General features: G+C 36.3%; 2 protein-coding genes and 1 non-coding gene across 3 annotated transcripts in view; 2 read left to right on the top strand and 1 right to left on the bottom strand.

Annotated features, from left to right (window-relative positions):
• The window catches only part of LOC114469657 (small G protein signaling modulator 1-like), a 73,934-nt gene extending 72,546 nt beyond the window's left edge, over nt 1–1,388 (top strand). The window contains exon 25 of the mRNA XM_028457375.1: nt 980–1,388. Coding sequence (XP_028313176.1) covers nt 980–1,068 — 89 coding nt within the window. The 3' untranslated portion in view covers nt 1,069–1,388. The remainder of the gene's footprint in view (nt 1–979) is intronic.
• A 4,545-nt stretch (nt 1,389–5,933) lies between these two features.
• On the bottom strand, nt 5,934–6,006 carry trnak-uuu (transfer RNA lysine (anticodon UUU)). The gene has a single exon. It is a non-coding gene; the product is annotated as a tRNA-Lys (tRNA).
• A 71-nt stretch (nt 6,007–6,077) lies between these two features.
• LOC114470112 (uncharacterized) lies at nt 6,078–23,045 on the top strand. Its single transcript, XM_028458125.1, has 11 exons — nt 6,078–6,149; nt 6,275–6,575; nt 8,859–8,921; nt 9,045–9,178; nt 11,771–11,818; nt 11,928–11,964; nt 14,062–14,247; nt 14,346–14,431; nt 18,198–18,345; nt 22,571–22,849; nt 22,954–23,045. Exons 2-11 carry the CDS (start codon nt 6,419–6,421, stop codon nt 23,043–23,045), a joined length of 1,230 nt encoding a protein of 409 aa, XP_028313926.1. The 5' UTR covers nt 6,078–6,149; nt 6,275–6,418.
• The last annotated feature ends 392 nt before the right edge of the window (nt 23,046–23,437 follow it).

Raw genomic sequence — 23,437 nt, 5'->3', positions numbered from 1 at the left:
GCGGGTGACATCGGCATCTGTAATTTTTCTTGATTATTTAGGGCAACCAAAAGCAGCACAATTTGACATTTTGACCAAAAAGACTTCTAAATGATCTAAAAATCAGGTTGAATGCTTCACTCCAATAGGAAACAATGGGATGTTTATAGGCAGTGGGGCTGTGTGACATCATCAATCACATGATTTCAAGATGGTGGAAGACAGGCTCTAAAACTATAAAGTCCTATTTTCCAATAAAACAAATATAGTGCAAAATTGTGTTTGTTTGTTTGGCATTGATCTTCTAATATTTCAAATATTTTAGGCCAAACTTGTAAAAACAGTAGAGGATCCCTTTAATAATTAATAATCAGATGATTTACAAAAACAAGAGAGTTACACTGAAATCAATCAAGATTATGTTGCGAGGGCAACGTTAGCCACACTGCTAAACCCTCAGCTACTCGTTTAACAGAAAGAAAATGCCATGGAAATGTGTGAAATTTAACAGTTTGTCAAAATGTACAATTCATTTTAAAATAAAATGATCCCAATTAATTTAATTCAAAATAATAAAATGCATTACGTTTAAACTGATTGGTCGGCTATGATGTGATGCATTTGATTGTTGTCTGGTCATTTCATTTTTTTTTTTTTTTGTTTAACAATGTCCGTTGATCATTTTAAAACAAAAAATAATAATTTACTCAGTAACGGTCCGGTGTAGAAATGTACCTAATTACTTTACTACCTTTAAAATATATTTAAGTACAACTAAAATGACTGATTTAGAAATATATTAAAAAAAAATACAAATGTCCATTAAAAACAATTCAATTACAGTAATGTGAGTACTTGTAATCTGTTACTTTCCCCTCTGCCCATGTCTGATGCTGTTAGTCTAAAGTGAGATCAGCAGTCAGTCAGGGGAGGTTTTTCACTTTTAATACAGAAACTTGTATTAAGTTTCTTGGCTTCAGTGGGTTTTTTGTTCTTTCAGAAATGGCCGAGCACCACAACATCAAGCAGGCTCTGACGCTGGCCAGAGATCTGGTTTGCAAAGTGCAGCTACTGATAGAGAACAAGTGATGATGGATGATTCTGGTCTTCTTTTCCCTTCCAACAGCAACGGCTGTAGCGACACCTGAAGATTACACACACACACACACACACACACACACACACACACACACACACACACACACACACACACACACACACACACACACACACACACACACACACAATGCCTTTACAATCACAGTTTGCTGCTATTTGTGTTGTCAACTGGTGTATCAGACGATCTTGATTAATCGTGTAGTTTGTTCAAGTGAAAGCAAACACAACTGAGAATCTGCCTTTTCTTTTCTCATAATGATAATAGTGCACTTAATCCCCTCATTTAAACCAAAACACAGCTAAACCCAACCAGAGACTATATTTGTAATAAAAACTAAAGGTAAACTCTAATATATAATAGATATTTTAGTAATCTACATCTACTGATGGTTTAAAAAAAAGAAAAAAAACATTATTTTAAGTTATTCTCCTTAAGTTTGTCCTCAGGGCCCGATTTTACAAAAATAATCAGCTCAAATTCTAATAACGGATTGATGAAATCTTGAAAATAGGTTTTTCAAAAGAAAAAACAGATTACGTTAGTGGATTAGTTCACATAATCTAATCTTGTTTTTAATCTGGGTCAAACCTTTAGTTTGGCATTTTCAGAACTTTTTAGTAGGATTAGGATCACTTTGATATAAAAAATCTGAATTAAACTGATCCCATCAGAAGGGTTATCAAAAAAAGATATATTTGGATCATGCAGTATGAGCCCATGTGGGGTCGCCTGGAGTTTCTGAAAAATGTAAATAGATTTTTGTAATTTTTATTATTATTATTATTAAAACAACACACAATCGTAAACAACTGTATCTCTATACTTTCACTTTGTGAAATATAAATCTAGTTAAACTAAAACACAGTCAATATATGTATGTGTATATCTGAGCTCAAACTTGATCAAAAACTAATTCTAGAAAAAAATGTGTCTAGGATCACCAGAGGACACGATCCAAAAAAGGTTTGGAACCACTGCACTAAATACTTTTTTATTTTCACTTATTTACAAAATGAGATCTTTAAAATGTGTGTTATCACTCATTCATTCCATCATTATGCTCTATAGTTGATTTGAAATAGTTTACCAAGCAAAATGTTGTAGTTGAACATAGGGGGGACTTAAATTCAGAAATAAGAGAAAGGGGGTACGTGAGCCAAAAATGTTTGAGAACCATGTGGTGGCAAAATTGATTAATTATGTATACTCATATATTTGCTTTTTGATCTCATTCAACTTAATACCCCAATTTGTAACTTTCCACTCCTGTTTGATGTCTTTTCCTCTTCCTGCAAAGTCAGTGGGCCCATACTCCCATGATACAGCTTCTCTAAAGGAATGTCAGTTGGCCTCAGTTTAATCTCCAAGGCCAGAGCACATCCAAACCCACCCCGACATCGGAGGTGTCACCTCCGGCAGACTGACCTTCCCCCCCTGGTCTCTTCTTTGTTGTCTGTGGAAGGGGGGAGGTGGGACAGTGGGGTATAAATGTGTGTGAAAGGAACTTTTGGGCCCTTCTTCGCGTCTCTCCTCTGGCCAGAGGAGACCACTTCTTTGTCCATCCCGCTTTGTACCTTTTTATTTAGTTTAGATTAAATCATTTTTATTACTTCATCATCTCTCCTGTCTGGTCTTCATCATTTATCACCACAGAGTGTGTTTTCAAGTCAAAGACGAGGTAACCGTAAATTTCACCGTAACAACCACATGATCCAAATATATATTATTATTTAATACACTTTGACAGATTCATTACATTTTGGGCCACGCTGAATTCATCCTTCTGATGGGATCAGTTTAATCCAGATTCTTTGTACTAAAGTGATCCTAATCCTACTAAAAAGTTCTGAAAAACCCAAATTAAAGGTTTGATCCGGATCAAAACCAAGATTGGATTATGTGATCTAATCTGATTATGTAATCTGTTTTTTCTTTTGAAAAACCCATTTTCAAGATTTCCAGAATCTGAGCTGATTACCTTGGTATAAACTTTCTGCACCACTTTACAATGTGACTGAGGTTTTCATATACTGACTCCGAGGCCAAACATGTTTTACACATTCCTTTCACTTGTTCTTAAACTGCCTGGTCTTACCCAACAGTATGTCTGTTTTTCTTCAGTAAATATGTTTAAATAAGTGAATAGCTGAATCATTACTCCCCACATATTTAAGTGACCTATGAACCTCAAGTAGAGATTTATATGGAGTATTTAGCCTGGTTTGAGTATCTAGTGAATCACTGTATTTTTGTAAAAAAAAAAAAAAAAAAAAAGTGTTGTTTGCTCTTTTTAATTTTGTATTGTCTTGTATTTGGTTGTTTGTTGTACCAGGTGTTAATTTAATCACTTTTGTGCTCAGGAAGTGGAGAAAGAAAGCAGATGAGACGGTCTGTGATGGTTTTAATCAGCCTCAGTGTGTGAAAAGGGATGTGGCTGAGGGATGACCATCAGAAGATAAAGTTTGGCAGGTTTTAATTGTTGTTTTTTTTTTTTTGTTTTTTGTTTTTTTAATCGGAGATGCATGCGATTAGAATTTTTCAAAGTAAACCGTGTTTTAGCAGAATTATTAGAATGAAGGGAAAGGTTGTTCATCTTTGCTTTCATGGCCTGACCTTCAAAAATCTGTTGTTTCTATAAATGGATAAACACGCATTATTATTAAATGCTAAATGCTGCCAGAAAATGTAGTGTTAATTTATTGTTACTTGCTAAAAATATATCTATATATATGTATTTGTATTTATTTATTCAACTTGTCTTAAAGATGCTGCTTTGTTTGTGATGCTGATTATTTCATTTGTGGCCAGTTACTTATTGTGCATTCCCAAACAATCAAATTCTATGTAATTATATTCATATATCTATATATTAAATGGTTAATGTTTTTACAATAAAAACAAGTTTAAGAAAAAAAAAAATGAAGCAAGCGTTTTTCCTTTTCATCAGTCTTTGAACATTTTATTATTAAATAAAGAGTGGTGAGAATATATGAAATATGTTTGAAGTTTTATACATAAGGTAGGGCTGCACGATTATGGCTAAAATGATAATCGCTGATATCTACAATTCTATTCTTACTATTAGCAAAATGTTACTAGTAGCATAGTATATAATAGCAATTATAATACTATTTCTTACTATTTTATAATCTAATTTGGCCCACAGGAGGAAGTAAATGACAAAAAACATGAATCGTTGTGTAAATTAAACTCAACATTATTTGTAGGGTCTCAGTTTTCCCAGTGCTTACATCACACTGATTTTTAATGTTAAACTGTTAAAAAAAAAACTAAAATTATTTACAGAATCTTTCAGTTTTCCTCAAATATCATATAACATTTCCTTAATTAAATAAAAATTGATAACAAATTCAGGACATTTAAAGTGAAGATGCTGTTGCGACTGATATATGTCAGTTATTGCATGGATATTGCTAACTAAGGTACAATAAAGTTGAAATGACTCCTTTTTCCTGCATAAAACATGTGGCCCTCTTGAGATCAAACTGCTCCACATTTGGCCCCTGAACTAGAATGAGTTCAACACCCCTTAGATACAGTATCCACAAAATAAGTAGTGAAACCGTGCTTCCATCCATCGTCTGAAAGACTATTGTAGATGGGGAAACAAAAAAATTACATGGAGGTGGATTTGTCTATTATTCAATAAAAAAACAACTTTTACAATAAAAAAAAGTTTACTTTAATCAAAAGTAAATATTTGCAATCAAAGAAAAAGTGTTCAAATGCAAAAAAAAATATTTTAAACTATAATTGCATTTGAACACTTTTTTTTCTTTGAAAAGGTTTTTTTTTTTTGTTTTTGGCTTAAAAGTTTTGTTTTTTTATTGGTCATCTTTTTTGTATTTTTGGGTAGTACATCTGTGTCTTTATTATTCACTCAAAAAAAAAACACATTTCAAAGGAAATATTTTTAATCAAAGAAAAACAGTGTTTGAACGCAAAAAAAATTTGAGCCCCAAAAAATTGCGTTGGAAAACTTTTTTTCTTTGAAGTGAAAAAGATTTTGTGATGGCAAAATTGGTTAATTATGTTTACTCTTATATTTGCTCATAGACCTTATTCAACTTAATGCTTTAAATTTTAACTTTTCATTTCTGCTGTTTTATGCTCTTGGAGGTCAGTTGCTCACAATCCCAAAACATAGATCTATCTTAAGGCCAGACGCGCGCACACACACACACACACACGCACGCACACATTCCTACGCTCTGATACCGGATGGCGCCATTTCCAAGGGGGAACTGACCCCTTCCCTGCCTTCTCCTTCTTACACCTCGAGGTGGGGGTAGAACAGTTGAATTGGGTAGAAATGTCTGTGTAAAGTGTGATCTTTAGGCAGTCTTGCTTTTCCTCTGGCCGGAGGAAGAACCTTTTTGACCATCCTGCTTTGTTGCTGGCAGCCCTTCCTATACAGAATGGGAGACTCTCCTTTTCATTTAGTTTTATAATAAATCCTTTTTTATATAAAATCATCATGCTTTGACTGGACTCCATCAATCAGCCAGGGCAGAAATCATGTCTCCAAAATGAGGTCAACCGCAAATTTGCTGCGACAGTTTTTAATCTCTCTCTCTGTATATGTGTGTGTGTATATATATATATATATATAATTTATTTTGGTTTAAAGCAGGGGTTTTCATTGAAGGGCCAAAATGACGCTCCATGACGCTGGAGGGCCGCGGGCCAAAACTAATCATTCATGCTGACTAAATGTCTTCAAAGACATGTTTTTTTTTTTTTTTCAATTGAAAAGTTTCATTTTGATTCAATAATAAAGAAAAAAAAAAATCTCCAGAGACACAAAACGTACCGCCCGAACAGGGACTTGAACCCTGGACCCTCAGATTAAAAGTCTGATGCTCTACCGACTGAGCTATCCGGGCTCTGTTGTTGATAGGCTAGTAGGTTATATTTAACAACGACAACGACTATGTGCGCTTTCGGTGGAAAACCACACAGCTATGGTACTCAAGCAGTTTTAGATTAGCTTCTGTTGTTCTCGGACTCAAAAAACACAAATACTGAGGTAAGTTTAGGTTTACGATTTATACCAAATCTTCGGCCAATGTATTTAGCTATTAATTTTTTTTGGATTATTATTTACTGAGCTGTGTTCCACCTGCAATGACTTTAGTTTCTGTTTCAAACCAGGGCTTCCCGCTTGTGTCAATAAATGACAAAGCGTTTTTGCCTGGCGGACAACTACTAACACACGAGAATACATTGTATATTTTACTAAAGCCCATAAATTCACCTATTATTGTCATCTCTGTGGGAGAGTTTTACTTTGAACTAATGAAGAGGAAACGAAGAAGCCTGAGACTTTTATATGACAGTGACGACGCCGACGAAAACAGAGAGGAAGCTCAATGTATAGCAAGAAGACTAAGAAATAAAGCCACAAATATGCAGAAAGAGGAGGAAGAAGATAATAAAAAGGAAGTGATAAGTGGTAAGTTTTCACTTTTATGTTTCAAAATTTTGCAAACATCTGAAATAGACCTATAGGCAATATATCGAGGATTCTATTTTGGCGATAACTTATTGGGCGTGGCCAGTTTAGGTGACGTAAGGTGACCTAAACCAGGAAATACCCTAAAATGATTTTTTTTTTCGTATATGTATTTTTAAAGGTGGAATTTTCCATGTTAAAATGAAAAAAATATATGACAAAAGCGGGATTCGAACCCACGGCAGCAGAAGGAAGAATTCTTGAGTCAGGCGCTTAGACCTCAAAATGGCGATATATGATATAAATCTTCAATAACTTTAATTCAAACAAAGTGTGACGAGAAATACAATTTCAAAAGTCCCTCCCTCAGAGGAGTTAACAAGCTAACGTTAGTCCAACAGCAACATCACAGTAATATAACATGCTCTGTTAAAAGCATATTACTGCAGCGCTTCTCTCTTTCTGTGTGCACACACCTCAGCAGCAGCAACAACTCAGTGGCACTTACAGCAGCTCACACGGTGGCTGCTGCACACATGGACCACCTAGTGTAACAATTAAAAATCAAACATAATGTAATTCAAGCAGCAGTAATTACCTTTCAAGCAGAAAAGTCACCAATTCCATACACTATAAAAAAGACGGCACTCTAGCTCTGGGAAAGGGGCAGGGCCTGTGAGCAACAGCTGTCAGACAGCCCATCAAACACAATCCTGGCTCTGATTGGTTCTTTTTGCTTGGACGTGGTGCATTCTGGCAGTCTGCCAAAGGCTGCAGCAGCAGCAGGGAGGACTCAATGTGTCTGTTTTTTTACACAAACTATTAGTTTCATGTAAAGCTGTCCTTACATAGTGACAGCTTTAGCAAATATGACAAAAAGTCACTTTTATAAGAGTTGCAGACTGCACCTTTAACTTTTACATTGACCAATTTTGTGCAAAACAGAGAAAAATAATGGCGGAAAGAAAAAGGTATTGGGTAGAAAATCCTCTTTAAAGATTGTTTAGCAAACTCTAGTTGATAATTTACTAGAGTTACTAACGTACCTGCTTTGAAATATAATTGTTTCTGTCTCCTGCTGCTGATATTGGTTAGTCTGGACAATAAACTTCTAATTTATTATCAACTGTGTGTTTTGGGTAACATTAGACATTTGATTACTTGTAAGGAATCGCTCAAACAAGATGTTGTTTTTTTTTATTATTTAATATTAGGGATTTGATTTAGGTCAAAGGAACTATGTTATTTCTTTAAACCTCATTACCTACACAACCTGCAGGTTAGCTTCAGCTTTTTAAAGTTACTTATTTACTCTTTTGTTTACTACTACTACTTTAAATTTGTATTATTTAATATATTCATGATTTTATTGTGATCACAATGACATTTCATGTCAAACAGCTTCTCTCTTCTCCTTTTTCGGCATGGACAAAACAAAACAAAAAAAAGGAATAACATAACTTCTGTGAATGCAACCATGTCGGAAATAAACTGAATAAATAAAATAAATAAATGTTTTTAATATAACAACTAAGTTACAAATACATGTTTTATGTCATTGTTTTAATTCTTCTGTGTAAAACATGCTGTCACCATGCAACACGTTCACAGGTGGGTTAAAATAACAGTCCAAAACATGTGCTTCAAAGCAGAAAAATAATTGTGAACAGCGGGAAAATCACAATTAGATGGATTTCTGAGTGCGTCCTAACCCAGACCTTCCCCTAAACAAGTTTCACTACAGAAGTCACTCACACGTGCTGTCCCTTAGGGGAGAAAAAGACTAAACTGGCACATATTGTGCAGCTGTTTAAAAATAAATGTGTCTGTGTGGCATTTTACATCAGCAAATCTAACCAGGTATTGTCTTTCCGATTTAAGTTAACGTAAAAATATGGAGATTTATATTGTACATCAGTGTTTCTCAAATGGGGGTATTTGTACCCCTAGGGCCTAGTGGTACGCAATGGCACTACAGCGGGTATTTAGGAGAGAGGCAGAGTGGAAAATTAACAAATAAATTGTCAGTCTTGGTCCCACCCAGGCGTGAGATGACCGGAAATGATAAAAACTATAGAAATAAATCAGATTTTCAACCTGGGGGTCGGGACCCCATCTGGGGTCGCTTAAAGTTTATATGGCGTCGCCTGAAATTTTTGAAAAATCTTAAAAGATTTTTGAAATTTTCAAACAATAATAACTTATTTATTTTCTTAAATAGATAAAACAACACAATCTTAAAGATCGGTATTTTTATACTTTTCTAATTATGCAACATTCTAGGCTTCTTACATGTAACTTGTGGAACCAAAAAGGGCTTCCTGGATGTTGGAAAGCTGGAGAAACGTAAGTAGTTACACTTAACACAACCAAGGAAAATAAATGGGATTTATTCATATTTATATTGAAGTAGAAAAACACATTGTCTCTGTTACGATTTTATTTGTGTCCTCTGGGTGTTGCGTTCAGGTGAAGCATGTATTCTGTGTGAAGGTGGCCTACTTACTCCAACTGCCTTTGAAAACTTTGGAGGGAAAGGCCATTCCAAAAAATGGAAAGCATCAATTTACTATAACAGCAAACCACTAAACTTTTGGATGGAGGTAAGATAATTTCTTTTTTTTTTCTTTTTTTTAAACAACACTGTAATTCACAGATACATTCAAGTCCTGTTTACTGCTTTAATGCTAAATCTTGAAAGAAAACACAGTATTTGAAATAAATAAGTTAGGCTAATATTAGCTATAATAACACCTGGAAAAAGGTGGCTATTTCATCTAATGGGTAACTTTTATCAGTGTCACATTATCAACATTCATGTCATCATTTAGAATAATCACCAATCTAAGCATTAACACAGGAAAGAACAAAAGCTTTTTTTGTTGTCGTTTTGTAACTACAGTGATTTTGTGTATTTCTATTGTCATTTTGTGTCTTTTGGAGTTATTTTGTAATTTGTTTAGTACCGTTTTGTTTATTTTATGTATTTTATTAGTCATCTTGTGTTATTGTTGTAAATTTGTGTATTTTTTCTGTCTTTTTGTTTATTTTTAGAGACATTTTGTGCATTTTTGTTTTGTTTGTCTTGTGTATTTTTGTTGTCATCTTGCATGTTTTTGTTGTCATTTTGTAAATTTTTTTTGTTTTGTTGGTTTTTTGTATGTTAGAACTTTGTCTTGTGTTGGAGTAAATTTCTGTATTTTTCTGTCATTTTGTGTGTTTTTGGAGACATTTTGGCCCTATGCTAAGATTCTAGATAAGTATATCCTGGATTAATCTCCGTTAGCAGGCTTCAACTAACCAAACAATCCCTGTCAGAGAGAAGCTGTCTTACGACGGTCGATAACAACACGCTAATTTAAGCCAAGTGTTTACAGCCTCGCTACGTGTGCGTTCACATAAAAAGGGGCGGAGATTGCAGCGTCTGACCAATCAATGGAGAACCTGGCAGAGCTAGCGTCTTTACAATGGAGGAACAGTGTTAGTGCAGCACACCAGGAGGAGGAGCTTTTATACTCGCTCAGATCTGATTCACTTCATAACTTGGTCCTGACCATGGTTAGGTGTTGCTTAAGTTTAAAGGTCCCATGTCATGCTATTTTTCACCCATCTCCATTTGTTCTAAGAACCCAAAAAACATAGTAATTGAGGTTTATTTTCCCAAACTCACCTGTTTTCCAGAGTTTCAGCCTCTGAAAAGTCACTTTCTGAGCAACTCTACACAAACAGGCTGATTTGCGTCCTACTTATGCATATTCTTGAGTGGGCGTGTCTATAGACGGGGCACTGACTTCCCCCTCCCCGCATGGTGACGTAGGGCCAGAGGACAGCCCGCCCTCCTCCCACCCACTCCGTAGCCGAGCTCATGCTGCTTTATTAACACAAGACAGAGCGTGGGACCGGGGCGTTCGCTGGTACATACATAGACTGTAGAAAATACATACATAGCACTGTGCGAAGTACGCTGAAATGCTCACCTTTGTGGGCGTGTCTGTTTACATGTCAATCGAGGCAGAGAGCTTCCTGGAGGCACGGCATCTCCAGCTCAGTGCCGCATCAAATTCGTCATCAAAGTGGGAACGCGTCATCAAATTGGAGCGAGGTGTTTGGGCTCGCCCTGCAATTAGAAAGGAGCAAATCACCCTCTAACTAATGATTGAGGGAATCACGTTTTTCTATTCAAGTAGACCTATTTATCACACACACTGGGATGAGAGCACATTGTTTCACAGTCTGTAGTATGTTCCTGCTGATGCTGTCAGCCTCACTATAGCGTATGAATGAAATAATTATTGAATTAATGACTTCACCCATCCGCACATACAGAGACAGGCTTCATCAGCTGACAGTAGATCAGTCCATCAGATTTAAATCTCTGTTTCCTAAATGATGTCATCGGTAAATGAAAGGATTGCATCGATGTCTAAATATTCTCTCTCCTGTCAGATCAGATCCACACAGTGACGTGTTTACACATCTCCTTTTATTGGACAGCTCGCTTTCTAAGAGAACTGATGGGTCAGGAGGCGGGGCTTTAGTGCTCGCTCGGATCCTAGTCAGAGCAAAACCTACTCTCAGCCAGGCTAGTCGTTCAGCCTCAGTTGCCATGGTGATTTAGCTCAGTAAGACGTTAGCGAGCTTTGTAGTCCAGCACACACTGATTAAATCCTGGAAGTTAGTGTGAAAAGAGAGAATCTCATTTTATAACATAGGCCCTTTGTGTATTTCTGTTATCATCTTGTATGATTTTGTTGCCATTTTGGCTTTTTTTTTAGTCATATTTCTTGTATATTAATAGTTGTCTTGTGTGTTGGAGTAAATTTGTGTATTTTTCCATCATTTTGTGTGTTTTTGCAGACATTTTGTGTGTTTTTGCAGACATTTTGTGTATTTCTGTTATCTTGTGTGTTTTTGCTGTTAATGTTGTGTTTTTTGGAGTAATGTTGTGTTTTTTGGAGTAATGTTGTGTTTTTTGGAGTAATGTATATTCTTCAGTTTTATTTAGTTTTTTCTGTATTAGTAGTCATCTTGCATGTTGTTGGAATAAATTTGTGGGTTTTCTTCAGTGATTTTGTGTGTTTCTGGAGACATTTTGTGCGTTTACTTTGGGGCCCCCAGCATTGCCCACATCTACTCTGCTATAAATACTGAAGATACTGTATGCAAACTAAAGATGATTATCATTCTAATTACAGCAGGGCCATCTGCTCCCAAACGGATGTCAAAGATTTGGCACAGCACAGGTAACCAATCAGAGCGCTGCGTCTTAACAATTTAGTGAGAATCACAATAAGGAGAGTTATGACATTACAATGACGTTATGATGTTTCTTTTTTGTTTTTTTTTAACCAGCATGCAAAGGAACCATCAGAGGACACTCACTCTGAAGGTTTGAGACAAGCTCTAATCCTATCACAGTACACTGCAGGGTTGGGGTCTATTATAATTGTAATCCGGTAATTCATTACAATTATGATCTAATTATATTTGTAATTGCAGTTGGAAAAATCTGTTGCTGTTGTAGTCATAACTGAATTGTAATTAAGTTCAGATAATTTACTTTGTAATTGTAATTGGCATGGAAATTGTATAAAAACTGTCATTTACAATTTAATTAAAAGGAAACCTGGGGAACCATGTTACAGTTCTATGCCTTACACATACGTAGTTAATTATTGAAATATGTTTCAGACCAAGTTTACCTGTCAGTTCTCTTGAGAAAACTTTTACCATTTAAAAATAATATAAAATGAGGGGTACACTGACAGAAAAACCACACCAAAAATATTAATACTAATATTTTCAGATTAACCAAGAGATTAAAAACAAATTGGATGATTGATGATATTTTACAGTTACAGTTCTATATCTTACACATACATATTTAACAATAATTAACATATGTTTCATATCAACTGTTCTCACTACCTGTCAGTTCTCTTCAGGATCAATTTACCATTTTAAAATAATTTGAAATTGAGGCATGAAGTGACAGAAAAATGCTCAGACACACACATCAAAAATATAAAAAAACAGTAATTTCAAGGATTTGCTTAACAGGTAACCAAGAGATGAGAAACACATTTGATGATAGATAATACAGGGTTCCCACAGTCAGGAAATTCCTGGAAAGGTTATGGCATTTGAAAAAACAATTTTCCAGTCTTGAAAAGTAATGAAATATTTTAGCTTATTTGGAAAATTTGATCTATTTTATTTTTATATTTAAAATATGTTAAACCCCAAAGATTATCTCAAAGTGAAAGTGCTGCATATCAGCAGCATAATTGAGCAGGAATCACAAGATCTCACAAATTCACTCTCCGCCTCATTTAAGTAGGTAGGTAAGATAACTTCTGCTGTCGTACGCTAAAATCCAGGAAATGCATACGCAAAAAAAAAAAAAGATCTTACCGCTTCAGAACTAAGTCATGGAAATATGGTAAAATATTTTGGAAAAGTTTTGAAAAGTTATTGTGAAAAAACTGTGGGAACCCTGATGATATTTTTTCGTGTATTTTACATCTGATTTAAAGGTGCAGTCCGCCACTTTCAGATCTCTCCCTCTCCGCAGCTTTCTTGCTCTGCCTCCAAACTTTCCAAAGTCTCTCCCTCCGAGGAGCTAACGTTAGTCCAACAGCAACATCACAGTAATATATCATGCTCTGTTAAAAGCATGTTACTGCAGCACTTCTCTCTCTCTATGTGCACAAAGCTTAGCAGCAGCAAATGGAGGCTGCTGCGTGCACATGAACAACACATGCACCACATATTCCTAGTGTAACAAATCAAACATAATGTAAATCAAGCAGCAGTAATGACCCTTCTAGCAGAAAAGTCGCTAATTCCATCTTCTACTCCTCCAGACCATACACTGTAAAAAAAAAAAAAGACGAAGCTACAGCCCTGGGAAAGGGGCGGGGACTGTGAGCAACTGCTGTCAGACAGCCCATCAAACATAATCCTGGCTCTGATTGGTTCTTTTTGCTCGGACACGGTGCATTCTGAAAATTTGCCAAAGGCTGCAGAAGCAGCAGGGGAGGACTCAATGTGTCTGTTTTTTTACACAAACTACTAGTTTCATGTAAAGCTGTCCTTTCATAGGGACAGCTTTAGTAAATATGACAAAAAGTTACTTTTATAAGAGATGCAGACTGCTCCTTTAAGACATTTAGTCAAACCGACTCATTATCAGAGATGCTAACAGAAAGCTAACACAAGAGGATGGTTTTGTTTTTTCAGCTTATTTATTAAAGGCTCAGTAATTGTGATTACCGGTAGTTGGACTTAAGTTATTGAAAACGTAATTGTAATTGACTCTCAGGGGAAAAATAATAATTTTAAATAATATAATTTAGCATGGATATTTGAAGACGTATTTGTAATTGACCCCTTAATACTGTTAATAATATAACAGTGAAAGACGGAGGACTCAGGGTTTTTTCGAGCCATTATTTACTACTGCTTTTTTTTTTTTCCATCAAAGACTTAAGCACAGAATCTGAAGAATACACTGAGGAAGACGTTATCAACATAAGTTCAGAGAGCGAAAACCTAAAAGATGAAGATTTAGGAGAGGCTGATTGCAATGAAGAGGAAATCATAAATGGAGACGTAAGCTGTGATGAGGTGCTGACTGCTGCTAACTCTGCAGACAACAAGAACACACAAGGTGACTTTGCTTTTGCAACAATCATGGGCAGAGAGTTGTGTGTGTGTGTTTTTGGTGTCTTGCATGTGCATTAAAACGTCTTTGTTGTGTCACTTCAGAATCGGAGAGAACTTCCATCATTTCAACCCCAGTGAAACATATGTGTACAAATATAGTCAAAATTGTACTTGAGAGGCACTCAGAGGTGAGATTTCACTTTTCAAACCATGACTAATTGTTTTTAGAAACAACCCTTTTTTTTCTCCTGATAAACATTGGACTGAAGCCAAAGCAGGGTGAATCAAATTAAAAATTTAATTGCTTTTTATGACAAATAAAAATTATGAAAATGCTCTTAACTTGATACCCTCATAAAGATCAGATTTTTTTATGTCTCTTGTAGGGATCGACCAATATGGGTTTTTTAGGGCCGATACCGATTTTTTTCCATCAGCCTAAGCCGATGACCGATACGGACTGCCGATTTTCTTGAGCCGATATTCGGAGCTGATGCTACTTCTGCTCCTTCAATTTACATCATAAAAATTACACAAACATGATAACAAATGGTACAAGTCTCAATTTTTTAAAAAAGGAACATTTATTGAAATTAAGAAAGGTGAAGTATCACAACACCAAGTAAAAAATATTTAACAAATACAGATATAGAACAAGAACAAGTAAAAAATAAAGTGAGACATCTCATGAAATATTATGAAAGAGAACTGTTCGTCCTTGTCCCAAAAATTGCTTTGACAAAAGTTGGCCTGACTGAAGATATATTTTATTAACAGGATTATTGAGTATAAATATATTTATCTATAGTATTAAACACAAAAAGAAACCATGAATAATAGTCCATTACAACACAGCCCCAGAACATAAATTAGCAGAGGAAAATAATGTGTCAGATGTGCATTAAGCAACAAACTGTTCAAGTTTCTGTTCTAAAAAGCATCAACATTAACAGGAATAAATATTCAAAGTAGTAAACTGTTTCTCAAAGTTTTAAAAGCTCTCCTTCTCAACGCAGTGCTGAGTGAGAAGCAGAGAGGGAAAGACGCACACACGCCAAACCTCCAGCCACCTGCTCGTGAACTACGACACGTGGACCCACAGAACAACCAATAAGTTAAACAGTTAAAAGATGCTTTGAAAGTTTAAAACCTGCGATTGAAGAGCTTGCTTCACGCTCTGCTAGTGGGGGGAGGGGCTCCGGACTCTGCTCTTTGCAGCCTGTCTCCAGCAACACTGAGCAGCCGCTCTGTTAATAAAGTGGATCAGCGAACGCAGTAGCGCGCATCGGCCAATGCCGATACACGTGAAACACGCAAAAATTGGCCGATTAAATCGGTCGATCACTACTAACTAAGAAAAAATGGAATTGAATATAAAGACCGTCTCGAGATTCGCGCCAACTACAATGTGTGTAACATATACAATTATGCAAATATGATTAGTTACATAAGTGATAATGTTGACTGCAAAAATGCAATAATAATCCCCTTAACGTCCACTGTCCCGAATATGTGTCAAAATGCATGTTGTCACTCAATCACGCTCCTAAAGGATTAAATGCTTCTCAAATACAGCAGCATATCACAAGTATCATTAACCCTTTGAAAGCTTAGAATCTTCTGTTTTTAACCATATAAACCATTCTAAGACACAACCATCACAGCAAACAGTCGTTTCTTTTGTCAAACTTGCAAAAAAAATAATAAATGGCGACATAAACAAGCTAGCACTTTTTACCTTTAAAGCCAGGCCATGTCTTACTGAATTTATATATTCCATCAAATGTGGTCTCAAAATCTTCCTAAGATATTGAAAAATCCAATGAATCCCAGCATTTAGTCCAAACAGTAAAACTACCATATAAAAAAATAAAATGTAACTTCCTATTTAGAAGAAGAAAGCAGCTCCGCCCTGATTTCTTCTTACTTTTTTCAGAGGCTGAACGTGTCATTGAAAATCCTCATTTTTAGATTAATTTTATATGACACTTTAATATTTCTATATTATGTACATTATATATATATATATATATATATATATATATATATATATATATATATATATATATATATATAAAATTCAAATGAATTTGGGAAAACTGTAATGAAAACCTTCGCCCACGAGGAGGGGAAATGCTCTCAAAGTGTGTCATTTTCAATTTAAGTAAACGCAAACCTGTGGAACCATCTTACAGTTCTATGGCTTAAACATATGTTGTTAACAATTATTGAAATATGTTTCATATCAAGTTTGTTTTCTTGAGGATCATTTAACCATTTGAAAATAAATTGAAGTCAAGGGGTATACTGACAGAAAAAATGCTCAGACGCCCACATCAAAAATATGAAAACCATTATTTTTATTGATCAGGAAGCCTAACATGGTAACCAATAGATGAGAAATAAATTGGATGTTAGATAACATTTTTTGTGTATTTTACAGCTGATTTAAGACATGGGTCAAAACTGACCCGTTATCATAAGGGATGCTAACAGAAAGCTAACACAAGAAGGTTACGTTAATTGTAATTCGAACTTCAATAATTGGGAACTTAATTCTAATGAACTTTCAGGAGGAAAATTATAATTCTAATTTTAGTTGTGATTGGAAAAAAGCAGGTCACAGTAATCGTAATTAAGTTATAATTGATCATGGATAATTTAAGATGGAATTGTAATTTAAAAAGTGTAATTGACCCTGGCCTACACTCGAAGAAATTAATAATGAGAAACTTAAAAATGTAGCAGAAATTTAAAGAGCACTACATTATTAAACAGGGAACAAAACGTAACAGCTGACTTAAAAATATATTTTCCTTTTTGGTTTTCTTAAGCTTTTTTTCACAGATTGCCAACAATTTTTGGGTAGTTCCTCTTTTTTTATGACTACTGAACTTTGTTTTTTTTTTATTCTGGTGATTAGTTTAGTTAGGTTTTTGATTTATTATGAATAATGATGTCACTTGTTCCCTGTTAGTTCAATAAATTTGAAAATGTGTTATTTGTCAGGATTGTTTGGGGGAGTGGGCAATGAGCGCAGGTGGGGCTTGAAAGTTCATCTTTGTTCAAAGTGGGGTGCGCCCAAAAAAGTCAGTCAAACAAGATGGGGCATGATTTTAAATCCACCAATCAGAAGGCGTTTCTGTGTTGTAAGTTAGACATCAGGCTTTGTAATAATAATAATAACAAAGTCTTTAAAAAAGATGCATTTCAGTTAACTAGAGCAGTATTTCTCAAATGGGGGTATGTGTACCCCTAGAGGTACGTGATGGCACTATAGGGGGTACTAGAGAGAGAGAGAGAGTGGAAAATTAACAAATAACGTGTCAGTCTTGGTCCCACCCCAGGCATGAGATGACCGGAAATGATTAAAACAATAGAAATAATTCAGTGTTTTTCAACCTTGTGTCGGGACCCCAGTTGGGGTTGCTTAGAGTTTAAATGGGGTCACCTGAAATTTCTGGAAAATTAAAAAAGATATTTGAAATGTTTTATTTATTATTCTAAATTATTATTGTTATTATTCTAAAGCAACACACAATCCTAAACAACTGTATTTCTGTACTATCCTTTTGTAAAATATAAATATAGAACTTTAACTATAGTTAAACTAAAAAGCAGTTTAAAAATATGTATGTATACTGTATATCTGAGCTCAAACATGATCAAAAACTGATTCTAGAAAGAAAATATCTTTGGGTGTTATTACTCGTTCATTTCATCATTATGCTCTATCGTTGTTTTTAAATAGTTTTCTAAGCTAAGTATTGTAGTCGGACAAAGAGGGTACTTTTGAGAATCACTGAACTATCTGTTCACCTGAAACAAAATAAAAATGAATATTGATGGATACATTTGAACCAAAACTGTTTTTATCAAACTAAATTCACAAAATCTGCTGTTTAAAATTCCTACTGCTTGCACTTTAACAAGTTCTTTGCTTCACTGTTGAAGGATCTTAATCTTCATCAAATAAATGGAAGTGTCAGCCAGGAAGAGGAAGGGGAGGAGGAGCCAAATTCTTCACACACACCTCTGTCAGAGGCTGAGACTGGCGATCTGAGCATCAACAACAACAACAACAACAAGCTTCCTGTAGCAGGTGAGTGATGTATAGTTAATCCACTGTGCTCCTAAATTCAGGGCCTATGTTACAAATCTAAATAATTAGATCTTTGATTAATCTCTGTTAGCGAGCGTCACCTAACCAAACGTTGTCCGTCAGACAGAAGCTGTTTTACGAAGGTCGATCAACAAGTTGAGGTAAGCGTGTTGATTTCAGTCTGGTTGACCGGCGCACTTTAGTGACGGAGGCGGATATTACAGCTTCAAAACAATCACACGGATTAACTGTAGAACATCACAAATGGGGAATAATTCTTTAAAAATATGAAGAATTAAAATACATAATTCAGACCAAAAACAACACTGTTGCTGCAGAAACTAATTAATGCAGGAATTGGTGAGTGTTAATAATATTTAAATTAGATTATTAACGGCGAATCAGTTTCACTTTTTCTTCTCTTTTTAACTTGTCTGTGGCTCTGATGTTGCGTCCATACAGATCAGCCTACATCATAAGGTGGAATATATTTATATGTTATGCTGCGTTCACACCAAGCGCATTTCGGGCGTCAAAATTGTGCCTCACACTCCGACTTGAACGCTTGTGCTCATTGAATTAGTACGCTTGTCACTAGCGCTTTAGGGGAGGGGCTTCTCTGTCGCCTGTGGTGTTCATAGAATGGATGATATTGTGGCGATCAGTAAAGGCTGGGATACACTGTGCAATTTTTTCAATAATTGTGCTCAGCTCCAGCTTAAACTGTGCGACTCGTGCAGTGCGCAGCTCATGATGCATGTTTTCACACTGTACGGACCGACACTCTGGCACGATCTGACTGCTCACACTGTACGTCACGTCGGGGTCTTGTTCCCGGAAATGCAATGTACAAATTAGATTGGATTTCAAACATGTTTGATTTCCTTACGACCATACGATTGCTGATCAGGAGCTGGTCGCGAGGTGTTAAAGGCTCCTCGTGACCCCATGTATACTACACGATGCTCGACACACGATCTAGCAGAAACTCGCACGATCCCACAAAATAGACGCAGTAGTCGAAAATCGGCTCTAAATGGGCCAAAAATCGCACCGTGTATGCCTGCCTTTGTCGTTCAGCATAAGTTTCCATGGTGATTTAGCTCTGTAAGATGTTAGCGAGTTTCGTAGTCCAGCACACACTGATTTAATCAGTTAGTGTGATAAGAGGTAGTCTAGCTTTGTAACATACCCCCTCATTGTCTTGCCCTGTATAGATTACTTTGCAAGCTATTAAACTTCCTGAACTCACACCAAACAAGCTAAATAGGGTTAATAGAGTCAACTACTGTTATTATTTTTATATTTTATATGCATCAGAGAATTTGTGTGAACAGGATTGTTACACTGAAATCACACCAGATTACTTTGAGGTTGAGGTTAACAACACTGTAATAACTCATCCCCCTGTTTTTTTTTGTTTTTTTTTGTCAAAATCTTTTTATTGAAATTCAAACATGGTGTACATGAAGCAAAGCGCTGTACAGCCAATGGAAATAGAGGACGTTAGTGCAGTCAACAGCCACTACTACAAAGGTAGAGTAGTAGTACATGTAAAAGCTATTAACTGTACATGGTAAATAAGTAAAGCGTGGACCTGGAGCACCAGCCTGTGTTATTGTACTTATTTTTACAAGCAAACAAACAAACATATACCTTATAGAACCACCCCTACCCTGTCACTGCCAGTGTTGCCATGAGATAAAATATAATCTCCAGTCACATTCTAAATCTAATTATGCATCTGAAAGAGCAAAATAACCAAGCTGCCTCTGGATCAAGGCTTTTAAAGGTTTCCTAAATAATTAAAAAAAAATCCTCAAATTTCAATAAATTGTGCATTTGAATGATGTAGTAAGAATCTTATTTTTTCCTAGCTTTAAGCAATACATGATGTCTGCTAACCATTGTGCATGCGTTGGCGGGGCAGCATCTCTCCATCTGAGCAGCATGGCACGCCTGGCCAGGAGAAAAGCAAACGATAGGGTCTGCTGTTTATTATCTTGGATAATAATTGGTGTGAAATACCTCTGTCCAAAATGTATGAAGACTAGGGCATTGCCACTAAGTATGAGTAAGTGATGCTTCAGCACATTTGTCGTAGTATGGGTCAGTGTCAGGATGAAAATGGGATTGTTTAACTTTAGAGAGATGAGCTCTGTGTACCGCTTTGAACTGGATGAGACAGTGGCGAGCACAGAGAGATAAAGATAAAGACAAGTCTTCCTCCCATGATCTTTTAAGTTTGTCCGTAGTGTCCCGCTTTAGGTTTGCCACCATGTTCTAGCGGACTGACTGAAATTAGTCTTTTCCGATATGGGTTCAGGAACAGGACCGAGACGCCAATGGTTGTTTCTAACAACGAGGGGAAATGGGAAAACTTTGAAATGAGAAATTGTCTTGCCTGTAGGTACCTGAAGAAGTTAAACTTACTGTAGGTAGATTGAACCTTTTGCTTAGCTGCTCTGTTCTGTTTGTCTGTCTGTCTGTCTGTCTGTCTGCCGAGCCGAGTGTTGGGAGAGGACTGATTGCTTCTTTTACTTCTTACTCTGCCCATATGTTTACAGCACTTATCATTACCAGCGCTGCTTTCACGATTGAAATAATCAACTTACAGTGTTACTAAAGGATGAGTTCACTCAGAATGTAGGCTCATTCAAGGAGGTTCAAGCTGCAATTCTATGAATTACAGCTTGAACCTCTCCTTGCACCATTTTTAAACCGAAACTGAAACTGAACCTTCCTTACCGGTATATTTTCGGAAAACTCTTACCGACTTTTTTCTCAATATAGACTAGCGACTAATGTATGGACTTTATCTTGTGTTATTGGAGATTTTTGTGGTGTTTTAGAGACTCTGACATGAATGTATGTATCACTGTAGTTGTACTGTCCCGAACAGCTGGTAAGCTGGAGGCCACAGGACATTAAGGGGTGGATTCACTAAAAGCTCAGTGGTATTAAAACTTGTTAGGGTTCTGCAGGTTCATCATCTTCATTTTCATCTCGTGTGTATAACATACATTACATGACCAATAAAGTTGATTCTGATTCCGATTATATCTGATGGACTGATCTACAGTTAGCTGATGAAGCCTGTGTCTCCGTATGCGTGGACAGGTCAAGTCATTAATTCATTCATACGCTATAGTGAGGCTAACAGCTTCAGCAGGAACATACTACAGTGAAACAATGCACTCTCATCCCAGTGTGTGTGTGATAAATAGAGGTCTACCTGAACAGAAACACGTATGTGCTGTAATAAAGTTTAACTGATTAGAGCGCTGTCTGTTTATCATTCAATGGATTAATATCATAAATAATGTCACGCTTTTACGCATTAACAGTGTCAGCAGTTTCCTGCCTGTGTTCTTTCATTCCTGGCTTTTCTGTAACAACAGTGTTGTTTGTTATGTGAATTATGGATTTTAATTATTCATCATTTTAAACTTAAGCTGAACACATAACCAGGTTATGAAGTGGATTGGATCTGAGCGAGAAAAGCTTTGCTGTCATCATGGTTTTGAATCCATTATATTTGTTCAAGATCATAAGCTGTTCCTCCATTTTAAAAAAGGTGGCTCTGCCAGTAGTGATTGGTCAGACGCTGCAGTCTCCACCCCTTTTATGGGAGCGTGCACGTAGCAGGCTGAAAACACTTGGTTTAAATTAGCGTGTTGCTATTGATCTCGTAGGACAGCTTCTCTCTGACAGGGAATGTTTGGTTAGGTGAAGCCCGCTAACGGAGATAAATCCAGGATATACTAATCTAGCTTCATAGTATACCCCTTTGTGTATTTTTGTTGTCATCTTGTTTGTTTTTGTTGTCATTTTGTGTTTTTTGTAGGGCTGTAGTCAACCAAAGAAATGGTTGGTCGCCCAAGACTATGGCACACGTAGCGATTAGATGACCACAAAAAAAAAAAAAAGAAAACGGAGAATGAATGAGCAGGTGCAGAGGAAAAAGAAAAAGAGAGACAAATATTTTTTTTTGGCGTTTTGTGGTGCCGATTTGCTTTTAAACACAGACCAGTGTTTTTTTGTATTTTAGCAGTCATCTTTTTTGTTGGAGGAAATTTGTGCAATTTTTTGTCATTTTGTGTTGATTTGCAGACATTCTGTGTATTTTTGTTTTTGTCTTGTGTGTTATGGAAATCACGTTGTGTATTCATTGTCAATCTGTGCTTTTGAAAGCAGCTTCTGATTCCGTCATATTTGCGTACAGACGTTAGCTGTGTGCCTCTGAAGGAATCTTCTCAACACTCAGAAGAACAAAAAGATCCTTTAGCAGCAGATGAGGATCATTCCAAAGCAGCGTTTACAGATTCCTCATTCGTGGAAGAAGATGGACAAGATCTGATAGAGAGTAATGACAGTGCACAATACTTGGAGGAAATCCTTCCCGCAACGTTTCCACATGACTCGTCACCGGCAGAACTCATGGAGCCTCACACAAGTGAAAAAGAAGACACGATCTCAGACGTGGAAAAGAATGAGGCACTCGGTAAGTTGCACAAAAACAATGATAACTATGTTTTGCTAGCTTTCTTTTGCTGGTTTGATTACAAATTAATCTGCTCTGTTTATTTGTATCCATTGAACGAACAGGCCCTTCCACTAAATCTTTTGTTGAACTGGAGAATTCAAGTCCAATCATCATCATCTCTGAAGTAAAAACACTGGAGCGCAACACATGGTAAGCGTTACGGGGATATTTCAGAAAGCAGATTATGTTCAAACTCTGACTATGTTCTGGCTCAAATGAGGGAAACTCTCGAGTTTCTGATTGTAGAAAGTGAAGTGAGTTCTACTCTGAGTATGTCACCATGGTAACATTCTCCGTGAACTGAACCTGCTCGCTGGCAGGTTTTGTCTAATGCTGCGTTCACATGTTCAAGTTTGTGCGTCCAGATTACATACAAAGTCAATGGATAGATGCATCCCAAATACAAAATCTTTCCTGTGCGGCAGTGCGGTCTGATCTGCGCGTCAAGAGCGTTGGCCATATTTGCACATTCGCAAGAGTTGAAAATTTTGAACTCCTGCGACTGTTTTCCAGGACGAAAGCCAATCAGAGTCTTTGTTGACGATG

The sequence above is a fragment of the Gouania willdenowi genome, chromosome 9 (assembly GCF_900634775.1).
Source record: "Gouania willdenowi chromosome 9, fGouWil2.1, whole genome shotgun sequence".
Taxonomy (NCBI): domain Eukaryota; kingdom Metazoa; phylum Chordata; class Actinopteri; order Blenniiformes; family Gobiesocidae; genus Gouania; species Gouania willdenowi.
The sequence above is the reverse complement of the archived record's forward strand: the minus strand, read 5'-3'. Positions and strand labels throughout refer to the sequence as shown.

Excerpts from the sequence above, each read along its gene's own strand:
- LOC114470112 (XM_028458125.1), top strand. The coding sequence starts at position 6,419 with ATGAAGAGGAAACGAAGAAGCCTGAGACTTTTATATGACAGTGACGAC. Across the intron at positions 8,922-9,044 it reads TGTTGGAAAGCTGGAGAAAC|GTGAAGCATGTATTCTGTGT; the intron begins GTAAGTAGTTAC and ends TGTTGCGTTCAG. Across the intron at positions 22,850-22,953 it reads GGAAAAGAATGAGGCACTCG|GCCCTTCCACTAAATCTTTT; the intron begins GTAAGTTGCACA and ends TTGAACGAACAG.